At 45.5% G+C, this 23,861-nt stretch overlaps 1 protein-coding gene across 2 annotated transcripts in view; it reads left to right on the top strand.

Annotated features, from left to right (window-relative positions):
• Window positions 1-23,861, top strand: part of CRHR2 (corticotropin releasing hormone receptor 2) — a 252,557-nt gene that overhangs the window by 143,444 nt on the left and 85,252 nt on the right. For both annotated transcript variants that reach the window (XM_037891188.2, XM_037891187.2), the window contains 2 exons: window positions 4,082-4,167; window positions 10,711-10,817. In XM_037891188.2, the coding sequence (XP_037747116.1) occupies window positions 4,082-4,167; window positions 10,711-10,817 (193 nt within the window). The remainder of the gene's footprint in view (window positions 1-4,081; window positions 4,168-10,710; window positions 10,818-23,861) is intronic.

Genomic DNA, 23,861 nt, shown 5'->3' with positions numbered 1-23,861 from the left:
TGTACTCTAATCACCTTATGAGTACAGCATACACACAATTGTAAATAAAAAACATAAAATACTCTTTTTCTGGACATTGGAATGTAACACTACTTTATTTCTTAGAAATAACCCACAAGAAACCAAAAACAAACAAAACAGACTGCTCCCTAAGGAGAGGGACCCACCTTGCCGTAGGCTGGCTCTTTGAAGACTGACTGAGTGGAGCCCCAGATCACATGCTTCCCTACAGCACCCCCTAGCATGCAAGCAGGACCTGGAAACCCCTTCACTTAAAGTGATAGCTTGTAATTTTTAACACAATTTTCAATACACCCCAAATTCCTTTGGTCCAAAAATAAGTATGGAAAATTTCATCCCCAAAAGTGATTGTTTTCAGTACCTGTGTGTGAAAACAGAGGGTAATGGAATACTGTTATGTATCTTCTCAACCAGTGCCTGCTATAGTGATGGCTCATTCCCTCAGGTGTTCCCAGCTGGTGTCAGGTGCAGATACAGAAGGATAAAATTAACTTCCATTGACTTGTATAGTAAGGCCACTTCATACAATATATGCGTGCTGGAATGGAGAATAACGTGAATGCTTAGGTTGAGAGCTGAGTTCAGAGCTATAAAATCATCCCGCCTCATTGGCTTAATGCACTGGCAATGTTTCATACCCATTGTATCCAACCCTGTTGCTATGGGAGGAAGTGAATCAGCACAAGTAGGTAGCCAAGTTTCAGCTGCATACAACACTGTGTGAAATTGAATGGTCTTCTACAGATGTAGCACATGCCATAAGCAAGGAGGTGATCCATTGTTTGTCACTTCACGCCCAGATTTGTGGCAAGTTTGTGTCTAGGTGTCATTTATTCCAGCTCTGTTGAACCCCATGAAAGTTGTCAGTAATGCAAACTAGCCATCAGCATCAACACAAGATGTCAGTAGCCATCCGGGAGATTCCCCCCACCCCTGCATCACCTCTCAAATGATCATAAATGTCTTGTAACAAATACATGTGGATTCTAAGCCACATGTATTGCCCTTTGTGAACTATCCTATTGTTAACTTAGGTACTGGTAATTTTAAAGAGACTCTTGGCATAAACTTCCATTATTTAAAAATACTAAAAAAGACCCAACCTATTCTGTCCTAGCAACTGCTTCAGTGATTTTTTTAAAGGCATTTTAAGCAGCATGTAAGCATTTGGGCTCTTGGTTTGCTCCTTATTCCCACCATCCATGCTGCACAGCTGTGTAACAGCTGGGCTGACCTGGCGCCATCTGATGAAGACAAAAGGACAAAAGGAAGGATGGGGGTAAAGAGGAGAAAGGTGAGATGAGGAGAAGATGATGCAGTTGCTTAGCTTTGTCCTGTGTGCATTTTAATGAATTATCTATTCTTTATTTTATGCTTATCTAATTGTCAGTGTCTCTCTCATAGGCTATAGCCTGCAACAGACGAAGGGGGGAAATGTTGTCGTTACACAACGCTTTTCTGTTGGGGTGGGGAGGTGGATGAATTTATATACAATAAAATGGTTTGTACTTCAAAGCCATGTAGTTTCCTCTCAAGGTGCCACAGGATTATCTGGCGTATTCCCCAAAGCTAGAATAGACATGTGCTGTTTTGCACAGCCCTTAAGGCTATATTTCAAATGAACGTGAAATTGAATTTAGGAACTCATTTCTCAGCAAGGACTTCAAACATTTAATTTACTGGTACCCCTTCCAGAGTGGGGAGGAGGTGTGTGTGAGAGAGAGTTACTTTCACAGCACAGAATGGTCTCCGGTCCAATGATGTGCTGAGCAGGAGCTCTGTAGTTCCGGTAGGTGACACAATGCTTTTAAAATAAGGAGACCGGACGAACTGGCAAGTCATGCAGTGGATGTCTGACAGGGACTAGATGATATTATTATCTGCTTTCAGAGAAGTCAGTGAGGAGAAAGCAATTATATGAGAGGGGGGAAGAAAAAAACAGAGTGACTGGAGTCTGTATTGTGTTAACTCTCATTAACCAAATGGTGGCCTTAGAGACATCCAGAATGTTTGGGCAAAAAAGCAGAAGCAGCTTGGGCTTCATTCTGAGCCCGCTCAGGCCAGTTTTGTGCCGGCGTAACTCCACGGACTGCCACGCAGTTACTCCTCCTTTGCACCCGTGTTCCCAAGTGGAGATTCAGACTCTTGCTGTGGGCGGTTTGTTTTCTAAAGGATGGCTGGCTGGGCCCGAACAATGCTCAATTAAAGCTGAAATCAATTCAGACAAAGTTCATGTGTTGTTTTCCCAGCCTCACTGAAATGTTGTTTTGTCCCCACTTGTGGCATCTCATGCAGCTGACTGCGAGAATTTTAACAACCAATGGGAAAGCCAGCTGGCCTGAATTCAGCCTGCGTGACTGATTTGTTAGGAAGGCCACAAAGCTTGATCCAAATCCTGACTCGTTGAGTCGTTTGCTTTATATGCTACTGTATAGGAAGGCAGCACGTAGGAAGAGTCAGTGGCTCCAAGGGAGTTAGGCCTTGTCTACACTACATATGTTTTGCTGGTGTAGCTATGTCAGCAGAGCTCCGTAGTGTAGACAGGGCGTATGCCAACGCAAGGAGGCTTTCCTGCCGGTGTAGGACCACTACCTCCCTGAATGACGTTAGTTATGCTGACGGAAGCACTCTTCTATCGGAGTAATTGTGTCTATGCTGGGAGTTTTGTCATCATAGCTATGTGAGCTAGGAGGTGTGGTTTTTTCACACTCCTGACTGACAGCTATGCCATCAAAACTTCGCAGTGTTGACCTGACCTTACTCCCAGTTTACACCAGTGTAAGGGAGAGGGGAACAAGGCCTAGTATGTATAGTAACAACTTTGTTAACTACGTGACACACTCCAAGTTGTGGCATTAGGCACCCAAACTTTCACTAACATTTTTGCACAATTTATTTAACCTCCTTTTCATAAGGCTGTGAGAGATATGGCAATTTCCTGCAGTATCCTTGGGAAACCTTACTGAATTGAGTTTAAGTATGTTCTGGGTCCGTTGTATTTAATGAACGGTTTGTGTATTCTAATGGGCGGGATTGTATGTAAATTCTGGGGGGGGACATGTGTTGTGAACCCTGGGAAGTGTTCTGAACTTCAAAGGACTGTACTGAGAACAATGTACCAGATGTGACTGGACTCTTGGGAGAAACAGTATCAAGCTGTTTGCTTCTGGAGTCTCTAGGGAGAGGTGAATGCAAACCCCTTACCTCCTGGCTATGCAAAAACCAACCTTCTGAAGCTATGGTCTGAGGATGGGACCACTGTCTGCTGATCATCTGTTCCCAGAGTCTCAATATCAAAGGTCCAACTGCATAAAAGAAAAACTAACCTATTCATGGGGGTGATAGTTCGGAGCTCAGGCTGTTAAGAACTTGTAACCACAGATAAACTCTGTGGTGGGGTTTGAAGGAATGACTCCTATCAGAGCCCATGTTGGAGTTGGTGGGTGATCTCTCGTAAGCTAGTTAGCATGCATGTAAGTTTTATTGTTTTTAATGTTTTCTCTGTAATGCTTTCACCTTTAGTATAAATGTGCTTGCTTAGGAAGAGCTGTGTGGTAACTTGAAACTGCTGGCAATTTCAGCTGTTCATAGCCTTTGGAGAGAGAGCAAAGCACAGACGCTGGCCTGTTTACGCTGTCTGATTTACTGGGAATATCGCCGTGAAGGCAGCGAACTGTGCAGACTGGAAAAGTCCCAGTCAGGAAGGAGAGAGACAAAGGTCTCTGCTCAAAAGAGGTGACAGCTACGGAACCAGGAGCCTGGAGTGCTTGCCCTCGAGGGACTGCAGAGGGGAGATACAGGCACATGCAAAAATGTACCTTATTTTTAAGCTTCTTTTTTCTGTGTTCTTCACAGTCCTTTCCTGTCTTACTGAGTGTGGCAAGTTATCTATTCTGCAAAGCCCACAGAGACAGAATTCATTATTTATCCAGAGAAAACGCTCTCATTTAACATCTATACCTATAAAGCTACCACCGTGGGTGGTTTTTTTTTTTTGTTGTTGTTGTTGGGTTTTTTTGGTTAATGTGCGCATTTATTTATTTATTTCGGTCCCTATTAGGAAACGCCTACAGAGAATGCATGGGAAATGGGACATGGGCTTCCAAGATCAACTACTCTCAGTGCGAACCTATTCTGGACGACAAGGTCTGTATCTCTCTTTCTCTCCATTTTTCTAGGTGTTGTCATTTTTATCAGCATACTGGAAAAGAAGGAGGGTCTTGTGATTAAGGTGCTAGTCTGGGACTCAGGTGATTAGGATTCTATGTTCCAGTGGGACCTTGGGCAAGTCATTTATTGTATGTGTCAATTAAAAACGGGGAGGGTATAGTACCACTCCCATTCTTTGGTTATGTCTGTACGGCAACCAGTGGTGTGACGTCGGCACATGTAGACATCCTCAAGCCAGCTTGCTCAAATAACAACACTGAAGCCACAGCAGCACCGAATAGCCGCTCAAGCCCATACCCTGAGTCCTGGGTGGGTTCAGGGGCGTGCATGGGAATTTAAATGTGAACGTTTCTGGAGGGGCACATTAAACACACACTAAAGAAAGGTTCACGTGACACCACCACCCCCAGATTTCTCAGGACGTCTCTAACAGGGACACCCAGGAGCAGCTCCCCCGGGCAGCAGCACTCTCCTTGTCTCTGCCGTCCAGGGAGGAAGGAAACAGCAGAGCAACTGGCTGTCGGCTGAGCTCCTCCTCCCTACACCCCTACAGCTACAGCCTGCTGCTTTTCCTACCCTGCTGCTGCAGTCCCAGTGCTGCTGGCTGCTTTGCAGACCCCCGCTGAGGTGAGTGGGGCGGGTGGGGTGGGGGTGTGAAGGCAGAGGCAACGAGGGACTCCAGCAGGGGGTGGGGAGCTCAGCTTTCTCCCTCCCCAGGCTGCAGGGACACATGGAGATTTTTTTTCGGGGGCGGGGGAGACCATGCCCTTGCTTGCCCCCCTCTCTGCACACCCCCTGGGTGGGTTTGTGCAGCCGATGCTGCCACGGCTTCCCTGCCATTGTTGCTCAAGCTAGCTCAGGAGTGTCAACACGTGCAGCCTAGACGTACCCTCAGTCTGTCTGGTCTACTTAGACTGGAAGCTCTTTGGGGCAGGGACTGCCTCTGACTGCGCGCTGGTGCAGTCCCTAGCACAATGGGGCCTGAATGTCGTTCGGGGCCAATCGCTGCTACTGTAATACTGTCATTACTACGACTGCTGAATTAATCTATTCACCGCTGCCTGATGGGTTTTTACCACCTGGTCCCGCAAGGTACATGGCATCTTTCGGTCCCAAGCATTCCCAATCCTCAAGCTCATTTTATCCTCAGCAGACACAGGGAGAACTGACAATAATGGAGTCCTGTAACGGAAGGGTTGGACTGCACCTGCCTTTAGCAGAGCCAGCACACCCTGTAATACACGAGAGCTTACAGAAAGGTTATGCCTCTTTGTTGAATTCTACGGACTCTTTCAAGAAGGCTGGAAGCTTTGTGGGAAATCCTGTGTTCTCAGATTGGCAGCCTCGCCTCGTAGATGAAAGGGAAGTTCACCTTTGCACAGAGCACAGGTCCAGCGCCCATGTGCTAATTTAATCCTTTTTGTTTCTCCAACTTGTAGTTTGTAAGTGGTACCTAGGCTTTATGCTAGCTCTCTGCCCAGGGGTGAATTTCACTTCAGAAGCACAGGGATTTACGGATACTTCTTTGTTTTTTCTCTCCTTTCCTGGAGAGGTGCGAGGCCCTTTACAAACATATGTCAAGATGAAGTCCCACTTGCCTGAAGAGTTTATAATCTAAATTAGCCCTCATTCTAGCACAGGAGAGGGGGCAGGGAGGGAAGCACCAAAAATATCTGGCTCATGTTCAGAATTCAGTTGTTCATTCCAACTTTTTGCTTTTGTTTAATGTGACTTGTGTGTTAAGGTGGATTAAGAGCAGGTGTGAAAGCAAGAATAGACTGCACAGGACTCTATGTATTGCCAACCCCAAGTATTCAACATTCATGAGTCAGACAGAGCCCCCAAAATCCTGAGAGTGCCTTAGAAATCATGATTTGTTTAAAAATATAAATAATGGGCTGCTTTTCATTTCCCTGTTGGTTGGTTTCCAAGCCTTTAGAGTACCCTCAGGTCACGTTTTTCAAGCTCTTCCCTGCAACCCTGTGGGCTAGACACTTACATTTATTTTAAAAATGAACGCTGAGCTTCTCTCACATCCCATGACTCCAGGAACTGGGGCCTGAAGAAAAGCATGGCATATTGTGAGACCTACTAACGCAGCAGGAGAGGTGTCAGTGGTGGTAAGCCCGGGAAAAGAGGTGAGCTTTAAGGCAGAAATTGGAGCTGGCATGGGAGAGTATGTCTGTAGTGCCATCACGGGGGGTGATTTGCACTAGTACTGCAGTCACAACCCGTGACTTTTGTAGACCTATCCTGAGACTGACTGGCGCACTGGACGGGGGAGACAGTTCAAGGCATCGAGGGTGGCATAAGGAAAAATCAGTCACCAGTGGAAGGAGACAAGGGACTCATTAAGATTAAAGGACTGAGTAGAGCCTAGTGCACCGGGAGAGAGGGTAGGTGGGAACAGATGTTCAGATGGAGGCGGGAGCAAAGCCTTGAAGGTGATTTTAGTGCAAGAAATATGTTTCCTTTAACTTAGGTCAGGCAGGTGTGGTGCACTCAAGCCCAAATAGTAATGTTTGCTGTTCCTGTCCAGGGAAACACATTCTGAACCCACTTCTCCTTTTTCTTGCATGACTTTGAACAATTAACATCCTTGTAAAGGCAAATGCAGATGAGCTTTGTTCGCAGGGGTTGGATAGGTGTTGCTGTAGGGGATTTTCTCCTTTGCTGTTTGCTTTAAAATCCTACAGCTATGATAATACGGTAAAACTTTTTAAACCTATTCCTTAAGTATATGAAAGCTGTGATTTCCCCGCCCCGCTCCCACTCCCCAGAACTTTCTGTGTTTGCAAAAGCTTAAAAACTCATTTAGTAGATCCTTAAAGGGTTATGACAAACTTTACAAGTATTAAAGTTTATGAATATTCGTGAAATACCTAACCGGCGCTCAGATGTCAGAATAAAACTTGGGTTGATTTGTGAACAAATGCGTTCCCCACAGATTCCTTGTAATCCTCTTTTTGATTAAAAGTGAGATGCACCCACATGCATGCCCTATTGTTACTGAATAATCATAACAGATGCCACAGATTGGCAAGTTGGTGCCAAGTGACCTCATCCATTAATCTGTTTTTAATATAAAAAGGTGCCATTTTCAGACCTGGATGCTTAGGCTAAATCCTTATCGTCAAAGCAGGCTGGGCCCTGATTCTTCAAATGTGACTGGTGCACCAGGAGCAGAACTGAAAACCCTCAGAGCCAAAAGCAGAAGCTGCTACAGCGTTTGCTAAAGCTAGCTCCGAGCTGGGCAGTAACAGACTCAGGGAGCGGCAGGGAGAGGGGTGGCCTTTAGCACACACTCACGAGAGCGTTCCACAAACACACATGCTTAACTTTACTCTCAGGAATAGTCCCATTGAAGTGGGGCCCCTTATGTAAATAGGGATGGCTAACGCATCATACTCTGGCCACTCAACTTCCAAATTCCCCCTGGGTGATGGGCAGTGCCCCTCTCCCTGCACTTTTGGGTGACCAGGAGTCCTTATCATCTGATGACTGTTCGGTAGCATTCCAGGAAGTTGATGTATGGTTTTAGCTCAGCAGGTTTGCACCTCATGGAAACCTTCCCCATACCTGGCCCAAAGTAACATTCTCGTTCGCAGGCCGTGCGAGAGTGCACAAGGCGCTGTAAAAGGGGGACTTTCTGTGGCTGCACCTGCGCAGAGGGCATGTCTGGTTTTGTTCTGCATACGCTTGGTGGGCGACCATGTTCTGACATTGCTAAGAGAGAAGGGACGAGAAGTAGCTGCTTTAGGAGACAGAGCAGGAGCCAACAAATGCGGTTGTGTATCAAAATGGAACATGGGATGTCAAAGCCCCTAGGAGCTTAAAGGAATATTTTGGGAGAAAATACAGAAGCCTTGAGTTAGCATAGACAACTGGGCTCCTAGTTTCCTTTGTCTCACAGGTCAATTCAAACCAGCCCTTCAAGGGACTCTAGAAAATGTGTGTGTTGTGTGCAGTAAGACCAAGGCAGCAGACAGTCTCAGCACTAACAGTCAGGGCTCCTAGACATGATAGTTCAGTGCAGGTACAGGATGAAATCTAGACTGACCAGACACTCTGCAAAGCCTGCAAAGGGGTTCAGTAGGGAACCTGCTAGAGATACCTGCCCTTTCTGCAGGAACTATCTGGGGACTCAACCAGCAGAAAATGAGATCAGGGTGAGGAGATGTGCTCAGTTAAGAGGAGCTCGGTTACAGGCAGGTGTTGAGTCATTGGCCATGATGGTTTGGAGAGATTAGGGGATCAGACTCCAGCTGGGACAGGGAGAGTCTCCTGAAGAAAGAAAGGAGTCTTGCGTTTATTTGAACTCTGACTGTAAAGAGACCATTTGGACCAGCCCTGTGAATCCAAGACACTGAATTGGTTTTCCTGCACCTGGTCCCAGTTTAACTGATAGAGGCTGACTTGAAACAATGTTGCTATATGTGCAGCATGACCACGTTATCGGTAACGATTGTCACTCTGTCATATCAGCCAGTCGGTCCCATTCTAGTGTGTGTAGCATGAGCTGTTCCTATCTGGTCGACATGGCTGATATGACCTGGCCATGTTGCTCTCTATCTCACGTGACTCTTTATCCACTTGTTAGTGTTAGGAGCTGCCCCATGAGCTAGCAGCAGGATTTTATCCTGGTAACTTCAGAAGTGCAAAACTGACATCAGCTACTTGAACTGAAGACATAATCTGTCTGGCAGCAGCAGTAGATTGTTATCCTCTATGTGAACAAGACATGGGGAAGGGCGGGGTTGGGGCTGCAACATAGAGTTTACAAATGTGATACATTAGCAGAGCTTTCATTGGCTGCTGGGTGAGTTATGTTGGCTGTAGGGAAAAATGTGTCAACATTTTGCAGCACTGGTTCTGTTGCTCCCGTTTCCACACATGATGTAGGGTGACCAGACAGCAAATGTGAAAAATCGGGACGGGGTGGGGGGTAATAGGAGCCTATGTAAGAAAAAGCCCCAAATATCAAGACTGGCCCGATAAAATCGGGACATCTGGTCACCCTAACATGATGTGAACTCTAGCATAGGCAGACCGTGGTTGGCTTTACCACCATAGCAGCCCGGTGTTGTACAGACACTAATACCATGCTTCTCTCTATGGGTTCTGAGTTTGCCTTGGGGAAAAAATCACCGACAGCAAAGGTGGTCCTTTTTCCTCTCCAGTGCCAGTGTTTGAAAAGGGAGTTCATATATCCGATGAAGTGAGCTGTAGCTCACAAAAGCTTATGCTCATTTATGCTCATGCAAATTTGTTAGTCTCTAAGGTGCCACAGGTACTCCTTTTCTTTTTGCATATTTATAAAGTTTGTCTTCAAAACTGTAACTGTAATATGTGCAAAGTTAAAATAAAAGGCATGACGCAAATGAGATGAGTAATATCTAATTTACAATGTAAGCTCTTCTGGGCAGGAGGAAATATTATATTATTTCCAGAAAGTGCTTAGCACTCAAATGGCATTTAAGCAAAAAACTTACAAACTCAATGAAAAATTGGAACAAAAGGAAAATGTTTCTCTTTATTTCAAGATTTTTCAGTGGAAAATCCTTGCTGGTTTTCTACCAGTGCTACTGTTCATTTTAATACTGCATTCCTAATACCTGCTAGCATGGGGTATGGGCTGCTTTTTTCTGACTGCAGCTCACAGACTGACAATCTTTTATGTATTTGTTGTCAGAATTAATTAGTTAAACACAAAACTAATCCCCTTGATTTCAATGGGCGTATTAATGTGCTTAAAACTAGACCCGTGTCTGCAGGATCAAGGCCTAACTGATTTATTCTTACAATACCTGTGACAGAGAGAAATGTACATTAAAGTTTGCCTCAGAGCAAGTCTCTGTCAAAACTGGGTGTAGAATTTGGGGGCTCCCAGTCCTGTGCTCAGATCACCAGATTCCAGCTCTTTCAAATCTTTATGAATTCAAATACAAGCTTGAAGGATCAGGCCCTTAGTTTGCAAAGTGCTTCAGTGACACAGAATATTATTTATTATTATTTATTTTTATGAGACAACTTTAACCATTAGAATTAATATTAGGGAAACCAGCCTGACCTTAACACTGGCTACTGAACAAATAATATCTGGACATCTAACAAAGAAAATTAATTTTGCCATCTCGTTTCCTGTCGGAATCGTGAGAAGTTTGTCTTTCCAGAGTTTCCCATGCCTTTGACACCCTGGCTGGCTTTAAGGTGTGAAGATTTAAGCAGTATAAGCCAGGTAATACTGAATCCTGTTGAAATTCCACAGAAAAGTTCTGTTTGGCCAGATCTATATGGAAAAAATTCCAAACTGAAACATACGTTGTGGTTAGAAGAACTGCATTTTATGTCTGGACAATATGCTTGGCTAATCCATAAACTGTAGCCCTTGGGTTATTATAATAACATCATCTTAAAATCAAGAAAAGTAATTATAGTTTCCTAAACTGATTAACTGTTCCTTAATGTCAGTGCTCAGAGACTCATGCTGATTTAATCCTGTTATCTCTTTACCTCCAGAGGAAGTATGCACTCCATTACAAGATTGCTCTCATCATAAACTACCTGGGGCACTGTATATCTATAGGAGCGCTTATTGTTGCCTTTATGCTTTTCTTGTGCTTGAGGTGAGTAATCTATTCATATCTGGTTAATTTTCTTGGGTGTGTGACGATCTCATATTACTCAGTCTCTCTGATAACCTCCCCCGGATTGTGTATGGTGTTGAAAAACTCTATAGATCTAATTCTTCTCACTGTGTATGCAGTTTCCACTGATTAGTGAACATATAATACATCAGTGATGTGCTACTGCTCTGAGGGCTAAGACCCCTATTTATATTCAGAAGTAAAACTGAATGATTTAATGCTACAGCAGAGAACCTGTGAATGCAAAGAACACTTGATAAGTAAAGGATACGTGAGCTGGTATTTGAGTGGGTCAGCTTGCAAATTGCTATGCAAATGCATGGAAATGAGGCATGTTACATGCTAGCCGATGAGTAAGGGCCTGATCCAAAGTCCACTGGGGTCAGTGGGAGTCTTTCCTTTGACTCCAGTGGGTTTTGGATCAGGTTTTACTTGTTCCATCACCCCCGTTAGACGGGATGAAAACTCGCTAAGTGTTTGGGATTGTCACCCCCAGTGACCAGCCTGCAAAGAATAAACCTTGATCCTAATTGCAGCTCCCCTGGCTCTTGTACTGGCTCTCAGAGGAAGCACTATACATTGGCGCTTGAGAGAGAGATGCAGGAGCCTGCCCGTGAAAAGGAAGGGAGCCTCCCACTCAGGATCCTGGGACTGGACTAAATCTCTGTTTTGGTCACATGTGTTGTCCTTTGACGAAAACCCTTGCTAGCACCATCCGTGTTCATTTCTGCTAAGTCCCTCCACCAGCCTAGCCAGCTTTCTGAATGGATGTGCGCATAATCATCTGCATGCGGTCAGGAGCTGCATGTGCGAACTGGGCGTGAGCCAATTAACTCAGTGGAGTCTTTCCATTGACTTCAGTGGATCAAGCCCACCATGACAACTATCAACTTCCTTCACCTTTTACAGTGCTCAGAAATTATCCTTCTCCCATTGAAATCCTTAGGAGTTCACCTAAATAGGGACTGTGCATAAACTGAATAAGGACCTTTGGATTTCTCTTCTGTGTAGGTTCTTATACCACCATCATCACTGGGCAGCCAGGGCCCCAGACTAAGGGGAGGTGAGTCACTGAAACCAGATACGAGCTCTGCTCTGGGAGCTGGGAGCAGGAGAAGTTACTACCATGAGAGCAAGGCCCGGGGAGAGGATATGGGACTTCTGGGGGACATATGTGCTGGGGGAGAAACAGTTGAAAATTACCACTGGTTAATTTTACGTCATTGAGTGTTTTCAACTGGGAGCCATAGTTGTGTGTGGTTTTTGTAGGGATTGCGTGATGGACGTGAAGGGATGAAGATGGCGTGAGTTAACATTGCTGCAGAATTTGGCCTATCGTACTGCGGAGCCTACTCAAGGCCCTGCTCTTGGGCCACCCTACAGAGAGCAACAAATGTATCAACATCTGACCCATCATCTTCCCCTGCCCTTCCCTCCCACCCCCCACCCCCAAAATTCTTTCATGGAACATCCATACTTGAGTAGTGGAAGAAAAAACATTAACGTCCAATATATCTGAGAGCTCTCCAAGAAGGGAATCTGACATTACAACCTTCCAGACTCTTTCTTTACTGTTTCGATATCACTAATCACCATAATGTCTGGGCACCTTGCTTAATTTATAGCTAATAAAAGATGCAAATAATTCATTTAACTACATTCCCTTTCTGAATCTAAATCTTTTATAAATGCCTAAGTAAATAAGGAAGCCTCAGTTAGATAATTATTTATAAATGTATAATTTGCCTAGCTTCTAATATAGAAGTAACCTAGTTGCTCTCTTCTAAATTAGTTTTTTGCCTTGTAAACCTTGAGTGCAAGCTTTAAGCCCAGCAATCAACTTCAGGGTTTTGAATTAAAAATGACGGCAGTATTTTAGTGGGTTCTGTTCTCGATAGTCTCTTATACCATGTTCATCACTGTAGTATCTGCTTCCTTTATAGATGCCATGAATTAATATATTACCTAATACTAAAGTATCTTAACATGATCATCCAGTGTACCATACAGCACATATCTGGGTTATTTTAGTATCAAAAGTCCCTACGAACATTGCGCCAGATCCTTGTGGGGGAGGGATAGCTCAGTGGTTTGAGCATGGCCTGCTAAACCCAGGGTTGTGAGTTCAATCCTTGAGGGGGCCATTTAGGGATCGGGGCAAAAATTGAGGACTGGTCCTGCTTTGAGCAGGGGGTTGGACTAGATGACCTCCTGAGGTCCCTTCCAACCCTGATATTCTATGATTCTTGGCTGGTGTAAATCAGCATTAAGCTCCATTGATCTCAGTGGTGCTGCCCTCAGAGCCGCTGAGGATCTGGTCCATGATCCAGGTTCCTGTTGTGCAGCAGTTCTTTTTTTTTTTTTACCCCAAAATTATCTCACACATTTTCCCTAAAAATTTATTCTACAAGCAAAACAGCAATGGCTTTTTTCTGGGGGTTATTTATTTATTTATTTATTCTGGGTGTATGAGGGCACTGATTAGCTAGGAAAAATAAGGGAACTCAGAATATTCTTTCATAAAATAAGCAGGACTACATGCTACAAACAGCAGTAGAACCATCAGCCAGAACCAGACCTAATCATTTCTAGCTGTCTTTCTCTTCTCCCCTTCCCCCTCCCAAGCCATGTCCTTAGCTCTGTGACCCTCCTTACTCTGGCATGCCTGCTCCCAAGCCACAGTTGCCATGGAAGGAAGGCACCCATGGATGGGGAGTACGCTGTGGAGCTGCTGCTCCATCTTCTCACCCCAAGTCTGTCAGCTCTTCCTTTGCTCTGGCAGGGCAGGTAAAAGGGAGCATCAGTCCCAAAGCTAGTAGTGGACTCACAAGTCATTGCTACCTGATGACTCTTTAATGGCCTGTGTGAAATAGGGCTGGGGACTGTCAAGTGAGTACCCAGTGAACCAGATGTCCCTATCAGAGATGCCAATGCTCTAACTGGCAAAGAGGTTAAACTACCGTCTCATTCCTTAAGGTGGTCCCTCAAGGTCCAGGCTGAGGCAGCACCGGGTAAACCTGTGCTGTTTTATGGGCAGAGCAGCGGACCTCCTTCCCTGGTGCTGCCAGTCTGACATCTGTTCACGAGGAATAATAGCCATTTAAAAGAAGCAGCAGGCTCTCTCTGCAGGGGCAAGGTGCATTTGTTCCATGCTGCTCGTCTTCTGCAGTGTGCTTTGGAGTATGACTCATTGCCGATTGCATGGTACCTTGCTACCACGTTAACGCAAAGGCTGCATATTCTAGGCACGGATATTAAAGGCCTAAGTCATCCCTCTGCAGACACAGATCCTACCCACACATAACTAAGTGCAGAAGCCATTAAAGCTGGGTTTTTCCACTAGAGGAATCGTTTTAGAAGACAGCATTCATGCAAAAAGAAATATAATGAGTTGGTATGTATCCCTTTGCTGTTGATCAGAAGGGAAAATCTCCTAATTTCCACTCATTAAAATGTGGTTAATAGTACCCTGAACCGTGGTGTGATGGTTCTGCTAAGCAGGTGACGACAGTTGCCGTCAGCCCCTTTCCCCGCTGCACATCCCCTTCCTCCTGGTGAGGTGAGGGGAAAGATCCTGAACTGGGAAGTGGCCAGGCTCTGAGAGCATAGGATTGCCAAGCATCTGTTTTTTGACTGGAACCATTAAAAGTCCGGTTAGCAGCGCAGTGTGGGCCCGGGGCTAAACTGCCTGACCTGGCTCCGTGTGGCTCCCGAAAGTGGCCGACAGGTTCCTGCAGTTCCTAGGCACATGCCACCCCTAGGGAACCACGACCAATGGGAGCTGTGGGGGCAGTGCCTGCGGGTGCAAGGGCAGCGCGCGGTGCCTCCCTGGCTGCCCATGTGCCTAGGGACCACAGGAACCTGGTGTCTGCTTCCTGGGAGCCACGGTAAGCGCTGCCGGGACCCAACACCCCCTCCCACACCCCAACCCCCAGCCCCAGCCTGGAGTCCCCTCCTGCACCCAAACATCCTCCCTCATACTTCAACTCACTGCCCCTGCCTTGAGCCCCCTCCTGCACCCCAAACCTCTCATCCCCAGCCCCACCCCAGAACCCACATCCCCAGCCAGAGCCCTCATCTCCCGTACTCCAAGCCCCAGCCTGGAGCCCTCTCCTGCACCCTGAACCCCTCATTTCTGGCCCCACCCAGAGCCTGCACCCCCAGCCCAGAGCCCATACTCCCCTCCCCCCCCCCCCGCTCTCCAACTCACTGCCCCAGCCCGGTGAAAGTGAGTGAGTGAGGGTGGGGGAGAGTGAGTGATGGAGGGAGGGGGGATGGAGCGAGGGGCGGGACCTCGGAAAAGTGGTGGGGCCTCGGGGAAGGGCGGGGCAGGGGTGTTCAGTTTTGTGCGATTAGAAAGTTGGCAACCCTATGAGAGCAGCAGCTTCCCAGGTAGCCAGGAGCTGGAGAGAAGCTGAATTCGAAGCAGCGTCCTCAGGAACCATATGCAGAGCTGCGTGTGGACCAGGCTGTGACTGGGTGCAAGTCTGTGTGGGACTTGGGGGGGAGCAGCAGTGGCTGCGCAAGGAGCCAGTGGGGAGGGGCCCCAATGAGAGAGACTAACTGGGCCTGGCTTAGAAACCCGCAAGCTCCTATTTGTTTGACTGGAGACTGGACTGTTGCGGGCACCCCAGGCACTCGGCCTGAAGAGTCCCATCTCCACTGGACTGCCATCGGGGCCCAAACCAGAGCCGCTATTTCTCACCTGGAGCTGTAACTGTTTATGCCTCTGTGCCAGGGTATTTGCACCCTTCCCTTTCCTACCAGCCCTGGTAAATGACCCTTTCCCTTCGCAATGTGTCTGAGTGGTTTTTGGGACCCAGCAGGGCTAGCACCTACGGTGCTTGCCTTCAAGTGGTAGTACACCTGACATGTGACGGGCCCCCTAAGGGGTTTGGCAATCATTTAACTCCCCTGTAAAATGCTTTCCTTCCTGTAATACAAGGATGCTGTGAAAGCTTGCAGCTGGACAGCTGTCAATGACCATTATTAGCACTCACCAACCCCATCGCCATAATCACTGAGACCCGATGGCCAGGAACCAATGTGGTTATAACTTTTGCTCTGGGGAAAGCCTGCATCTTTGCTGTGCCAAGTGTGGATGGTAAAAATCTGTGAATTTTAAGAACTCTAGGTGGAAAAGGGAAAACATGAGCTTGTGTTTGAATGAGTCAAGCTGCAGGTTTTACATGAAAATGAGGAAAATCTTAATGCGCTCATTGCTATATAAGTGCAGCCTTGCAATATTATCATGAGGATTTATCAGCCCAGGCACAAAAATCTTCTTGAGACCACCCTTCATGCTGTGGTGGTGACTGGGGGGGGGAGGGAGGAGGTTTTGCTTGCCTGACAAAGTTACTGACCTGGGACAAACAGAAGTTTACAAGGTTGGTGTAAGTGTAGCCAGGCTGTCCAGTGGTTGAAATAAGATGCTTTAAGTATTTGTAGAGCTGGTCTCATTTTTTCTAACTTTCAAATTTTTCCCTTTTTTTTTTTTTTTCCAAAATATTTTTCAGATGTTTTTCATGAAAATGTTCACTGTTTTTCAGCCAGCTCTAAGTGTCTGTGGGTATGTCTGCACTAAAATAAAAGACCCACGGCGTTTCTGCGGCTGGCCTGGTCAGTGGGCTCGGGCTGCGGAAATAAAAATTGCAGTGTAGACATTCGGGCTCGGGTAGGCATGCGCTCAGCAGTCTGGGCTCTGAAACCCCATGAGGGGACTAACCAAGATTCCTTTAGCTCCTGTGGTAGGAGCCTGTCTTTTTGGAAGAAGAAGGGTCCAAATCTCCGTTCCCCCAAGTCACATGAGTACCTTTGACTGTCTCTTGATCCCGTAGGCTGCTGAGAAAACTGTGCCAGCTGATGCAGTATCGCTGGTAAGGATGAAAGAGGATGATTAAGTGGCATACAGAAACCAGTCAAGGGAGAGGCAGCGCATCCCTGCAGAGATGGCTTAATAACATGGAGTACTAGGACATTGCAGTAGCAAATGCTGAACACCGGGGAATTTACCAGATTGCACAGAGACCTTGCACAATTAATACCGACTGAGACTTAAAAGTTCCCCGCATTTGATGTGATCATAGCAGTATAGGCTCAGACATTTACAAATCTGAATATACCTTTCTGTACTCATGCTTGCAAGGGAAAAGAGCAATTCCCTGTGATGAATGCAATGTAGCAGGTGTGTGCATTATTCCATTCTCTCGCTAACCTCATTTAATCCACTTCTGTCTGCCAGTTATCACAGCAGGGCATGAAAAATGAAAAATACTCTGAAATGGTAACTTAAACAAGTGGCATATTTGAGACTGTATTGCAAAAGCTGGCAGTGCCAAGATGTGTTAAAAAGATGCTTGGGGACAGGCTGAAGCTGAGCACTCAGAGTGTAGGTTTGAGAAGGCAGAATTCTGCACTGTCCATTATGCATTTATGTTAAAGGTTCCCCTCCTGCTGCAAGACTGAAGGAAAGATCTCTGCAAAGAAACACTACCTAAGTAGATACTAGAGAGGCGTTGTTACAGCCTTTTTCGGTAGGGAACGAAAGAGCTGAAGTTCCTATAGTACATAAGCTGCAGAGTGGTCTAGTGGCCAGGGCACTGGTCTGGGAAACCTGAGTGCTAGTACTTGCTCTGCCACATACCTACTCTGCGACCTTGGGCAACTCACTGTCTTTCTCTTTCCTCTCCCATCCTTTGTCTGTCTAGACTGTACGTTTCTCAGAGCGGGAATTGCCTCTTACTATGTACAGCACTTCGCACAGTGGGGTTCCAGTGAGACTTGGGGTATGTAGGTCCTACAGTAATACAAATCATGAATAGCGTATATATGCAGGGCTGTGTTGATGGACTACAAGCTCTTATAAGCCAAATCTAAAACAAGCAGCTTTTTTTTAAAACTTCCCTGTTATTGCTAACGCTGGTTCAGCTCTACGGGTATTAGCAACACTGGGAGCCCTAGCGTAGCCAGGGGTGCCAGCCTTTTAAGCACCATATTGAATAGGTCTGCTTTGTGCAAGATTAGATTACTCCTTTCCTAAAATGCCAGCAGCCCATCTACACCAGTCCTCCCTCTGTTGCTAATAACCATGGAGGTAAACTAGTCTTGGAAATGCTGGGAACGTTTCTGAAATATTTCCCTATTGTCGACAAAGTCGAAATTTCAGTTTTTACTAGGATAGTGGGAAGAGTAAATCAGCACCTGTGAGCATCATTTACTTTACAAAAGACACTGACATAAGGCAGTGGTTCTCTACCGGGATACGCATACCCCTGGGGGTATGCAGAGGTCTTCCAGAGGGTACATCAACCCATCTAGATGTTTGCCTCGTTTTACAACAGGCTACATAAAAAGCACTCGTGAAGTCAGTACAAACTAAAATTTCATACAGACAATGACTTGTTTATGCCGCTCTATATACTGAAATGTAAATACAATATTTATATTCCAATAGATTGATTTTAGAATTATATGGTAAAAATGAGAAAGTCAGCCATTTTTCAGTAGTTATGTGCTGTGACACTTTTGTATTTTTGTCTAAGCAAGTAGTTTTTAAGTGAGGTGAAACTTGGGGTATTTGAGACAAATCAGACTCCTGAAAGGGGTGCAGTAGTCTGGGAAGGTTGCGAGCCAATGACATAAGGTATTTATGAAAAGAGTAACCAGAATGAATATTTTCAAACCTGGATCCCTAAAATTAGACACTTAAGTAGAAAAGTCCTGATTTTTTCCCCAGAAATGTTGAGCACTTGCAACTCTCATTGACATCTGTGTAAATGTAGATGTGCACACAGTTTTCTATTTTATCTAATCTAATTTTAGGGTTTTGTCCTGCCACCCATCATCATAGTATCTTGATGCCTTCCAAGTAAAATTAAGAGCAATTGCAAAGTCCCTGTTGGACTCTACAGCATCTCTGGCACTTCTCCCTTTATGGGGTAAAAAAAAAAAAATCTGCTTACGGTATTTGTTGCTTGTTTTATTTGCCTGATTTATTTGTGTTAGTGTTTCAATTTTATTTTGCAGGGTGTATTTGAGTCACTGAGGGGTATCAGTGTGAAGAATTACCTTGTACAAATTTCTTCTGCAGCCCTTTAAAATTGTGCCATATTTTTAGTAGAAATCATAAGACAGATGATGACACATGCAAGAATTTTCTGGGACGTGTGTGTGTCTATATAAAAACATGAGATGTTATCATATAATTAGTGATGTACTTACTGAGAGCAAAAAAACATCATCTGTGCAATCACTGCTTCAGTATTAAATTAACTTTCTCTGATCCATTTCTGCACAGAATGAGGAAAGGATAATGAAGCAGTGCCATGTCATGCACTCAGATGCAGCACATTAAGTCAGCCATGGGACAAAATCAGCCTCAGTGTTAGTTTACTGAATTTCCAGCTTTATAGCTTGTCTAGTCCAGCTTTATAAATCATGCTTTCTAAAAATACATGGTAATGGCTTCTACCTGGACTGGTGACTACAGGGTACGGCAACAGTGTAAGGTATTAGATAAGTCTTTTGGAGTACACCCATTAATGCTGCCTATATGACCCTGATAGGTTAAAACTCCTTACACACTTCGTGATTGCAAAAATTGAGACTTTGGAGGAGGTGTCAGGATTTTGTAGTGCCATAGATTCTGCTCAATAGAGTTACTTAGGCCATTTCAGTAGTGTTGGTTTGCTTTGAATAGATCATGGCCCTGGTTCAGCAGTGAACATAAGCAGCTGCTTGAGTCCTTCTCTATTCAGCAAACCACTTACACGCACGCTGAAGTGCTGTGCTGAGTTGGGGACTGTGTTCCCAGGCTGATCGCTCATGCGGCGACTGTGAACGTGTTTTCTTAGCATTTCCCATTGTAAAAATCCATCTGTTTGGGAATTGCTACTGGAGCCATACTCCTCTGTTGGACTGTGTATGATATGCCTAAACTATGGGGAAGATTGAAAGGCAGTTTAACCCTTTCATTTCCAGAGAGCAGAAACCCTCAATGTATCGCCATCCCCAATGGTCTGTACTGCTGCATTCCTCATTATTCACCATCCTTCACTGTCCTCCTGGCTGTTGGCACATAGCTTCTTCCTATTGCATACATGGCCCTGTGCTCTCCTATTGGCTGTCACGGAGAGCCCTCCGCTCTTCTGGGTTTCCTTGCCTGGCTTCTTAGCTCCCGACCCATTCCTCCGCACATGCTTCAGGGTTCCAGTTCTGTGCCTTCTTTCCTCCAGCCAGCTGCTCCTGTTGCTTTCTTTCCTCCACTCCTCCTCCTGCCAGAGATTGCCTCCCAGCCTTCAGGCCGAGAAAATTAAAATCAAGAGCGAGGGGGTGAATCTGGATAAGCATAAGCATGATAGTTACACAGCCACAATTTGAGACCTTGGGAATCAGGAAAACCAGAAAGTGATCAGTGGATCAGACCATGAACTAAGCCAGCTTTATGTGAGAACTCTATACCATGGAACAAGTGGACGTGAAGGCATTTCCTGTCATGCATAGAGGACTGGAGCCAGTATTTTTATCAAATCCCTAGATTCTTCCCTTTTTAAAATTCCATTTTTCTTCCCTTCCTTTCTTCGTGTGCATTTTATACTGTAGCTTTACTGAACATACCCACTATTTTGTAAGTTAATTTTCTTGTTTTGTTTCCCACATTTGCCAAAATCCAAAACGCTAATTCTTTTTTTCGCAAATATCCAGGAGAGAAAAATCTTCAATAAAGGTAACAACCTTGAAAGCCTTAAACTTCATGATTAAATAACCAAACAAAACTAAAGTAGAATTAAAGTACTTAATCACATAATTAAGGCTGTGTGTCTGTCACGGAGGTCACAGATTCCGTGACCTTCCATGGCCTCCGGGACTTCTGCAGTGGCCAGTGTGGCTGACCCCAGGGCCACCCAAGTAGCTGGCCCCAGGGCTAGCTACTCAGGCGGTCCTGAGGACAGGCACACCGGGTGCTGCTGGAGCGGCCCCGCAGCCAACCACTTGCGCGGCCCCCAGCCAGCCGCACCGGCAGCTGCCGGAGTGGCCACAGGCAGCTGGTCCAGGGACCTCAAGAGCAGCAGTCCTGGGAGCGGCCATGGCAGCCACTGCTCGGTGGCCCCCGACAGCTGCCCCCAGGGACCATCTGAGCAGTGGCTAGTGTGGCTGGTCCTGGTGGTAGGGTTGCCAACTTTCTAATAGCACAAAACCAAACATCTCAGCCCCTCCCCCTGTAGACACACACTGCCCCCCCTTACCCTCCAGGGCAAGGAGAAGGCAGGGAAGAAACTGTACAGTTTCACGTGTCACCTCTTGCTCAGGGCAGTGCTTCTATATACGGTGCCACCCAGCCCTGCAATGCTCTGCACTATTGCTAATAATGAACCTTTACAGTCATCTAGTGCTACAGTTGTTCTTCGTGTTGCATTGTTTACACGGACATTTCAAAACTCGGAGTAATAGTGTCCGAGTCTTAACATGTGAATTCCAAAACAGTGCACAAACTCTGCATGTGGCGATTAAGAATCAGCTAGAATGCAGAACAAATGAGCTTCAGAAAAGGCAGCAGAGCTCAGGTCCTGTTCGCTGGGAGTGGTTTAAAATACTGTAAATATGAAGTATGTTGAGCCCTGGCCTGTGTGCGTGTTGCAGCTGAACCCAAGCCTTGTTTAGTATTAGTCTATTTACATATTAACCCTTGACTTGACTGGCTCCCTCTCCCTTCCTCCTGCACATTAAGCTCTAACCTCAGTAACTGGCCCATTATTCTCCTGCAATAAAGTATCCAGAATGAGCATCTGCAGTGCTTCCCACATGGCTCCCCAGCCTTACATTTGGGAATATTTCTGTTCTTCTAGGCAACTGTCACCGACATGGCCATTTTCCTTTCAAACCACCCAGATGCTTTCCCCATCTTCAAGCTGTTAGGGGTACCAGAACACACAGACAGATCAGAACATATATACCCTGGGGAAACCCCAGTGTACTCAAGGATGTGGACACAGGCTAAAGAAAGTAGTGGACCGAAACAGGTGTTGAGCCTGGGAAAGGGATGGATTTGAAGGCAGCCTTCTCAATCTGAGCCATATATGGTTTGCCCATTAGCTTAGAAAAAGCAAAAGAGGCCAGAGTTCCATCTGTGAAGTGGCTTATTAAATATTGCTGAAGACTTCCACTAGCAGCTTGTAACATTCAGCATACGCGAAAGTCCAGCAGAGCTCTGTTTGGTTTCTCCTGCCAAATTTTTCATGGCAGACTTTTCAACAGATGCTTTAATTGGTCATCATTATTAATGGAACAGTACATGAATTAATAGGAGGCCACCAGGCGCCTTCAGTAAAGTCATTGTTTTCAATTAATTCCATGCAGATGATTCTATTAATTCAACTAGCTTTCTACATCACCAGCACATTAGTATGATTGCTAATTTTAATTATGTGTGTCCTCACTGAATCAGGCTCATTTGAAAACAAGGGCTTCACAGGCTCCGTATTAAAACCACAAATGTATGGATACAATGATGGGGGGAACCGGGAATGAATTAAAATAATACGTGTGTGATACAAACATTATTATGTAAATCCTTTTTACGGGTCTGATTCTGAGCCACTGAACTTAATGGGAGCTTTCCCATTGATTTCAACAGCTGCAGGAAAGACCTGTACAGAAATAGTATAGTCATTTTGCTCCCAACCCAGAGGGTATGCCAAGTAATAGTGGGTTTGCCAACCCTGGCTTCACTTTTCCTCATAAAATTTAGGTCAGTTAGATATCTTAAATGCCTGATTGTGGCTTTTGCATCAGCCAGCCTGATACTCTGCCATCTACCCATCTTGAAGATGGACTGGAAGAATTTTGAGTGCGTTATGCTTGCATTTATTAGCAGTTTTGTGGGCACCGAAAATCCTTGTTAAGGCACTCAGCGCAGTGCAGGACATTGTAAATATAACATAGGTGGAAAAGAAGGAATCCGGGTGGGAGCATAAAAAATGGGCAGGATTCTTTTTAGTGAAATAAAAAAAGTAATTAGTATTTCAGCAAAGAGGGAAATAATATATTACTGGGGCTAACATGAAACACATGCCTGCCTTTACCTCAATCACTTTGCCTTTATAGGTATGGGTACACAGCCAAAGCTGAGCACGGGCTGGCTTACCCGGGCAACCTTGAGTCCAGCAGTGTGGGTAACAATAGCATAAGAACATAACAACGGCCATACTGGGTCAGACCAAAGGTCCATCTAGCCCAGGATCCTGTCTTCCGACCGTGGCCAGTGCCAGGTGCCCCAGAGGGAATGAACAGAACAGGTCATCATCAAGTGATCCATCCCCTGTCGCCCATTCCCAGCTTCTGACAAACAGAGGCTTGGGACACCATCCCTGCCCATCCTGGCTAATAGCCATTGATGGGCCTATCCTCCAAGAACTTATCTAGTTCTTTTTTGAACCCTGTTATGGTCTTGGCCTTCACAACATCCTCTGGCAAAGAGTTCTGACTGTGCGTTCTGTGAAAAAATTCTGACTGTGCATTCTGTTTTAAACCTGCTGCCTATTAATTTCATTTGGTGACCCCTGGTTCTTCTGTTATGAGAAGGAGTAAATAACACTTCCTTACTTACTTTCTCCACACCAGTCATGATTTTATAGACCTCTATCATATCCCCCCTTAGTCGTCTTTTTTCCAAGCTGAAAAGTCCCCGTCTTATTAATCTCTCCTCATGTGGCAGATGCTCCATACTCCTAATAATTTTTGTTGCCCTTTTCTGAACCTTTTCAATGTCAATATATGTTTTTTGAGATGGGGTGACCACATCTGCACGCAGTATTCAAGATGTGGGTGTACCATGGATCTATCTAGAGGCAATATGATATTTTCTGTCTTATTATCTATCCTTTTCTTAATGACCGGTTTCAGAGTAGCAGCCGTGTTAGTCTGTATTCGCAAAAAGAAAAGGAGGACTTGCGGCACCTTAGAGACTAACCAATTTATTTGAGCATAAGTTTTCGTGAGCTACAGCTCACTTCATCGGATGCATTC

This window comes from Chelonia mydas, chromosome 2, assembly GCF_015237465.2.
Source record: "Chelonia mydas isolate rCheMyd1 chromosome 2, rCheMyd1.pri.v2, whole genome shotgun sequence".
Lineage (NCBI taxonomy): Eukaryota > Metazoa > Chordata > Testudines > Cheloniidae > Chelonia > Chelonia mydas.
This window is presented reverse-complemented; position numbering and strand designations above follow the sequence as displayed.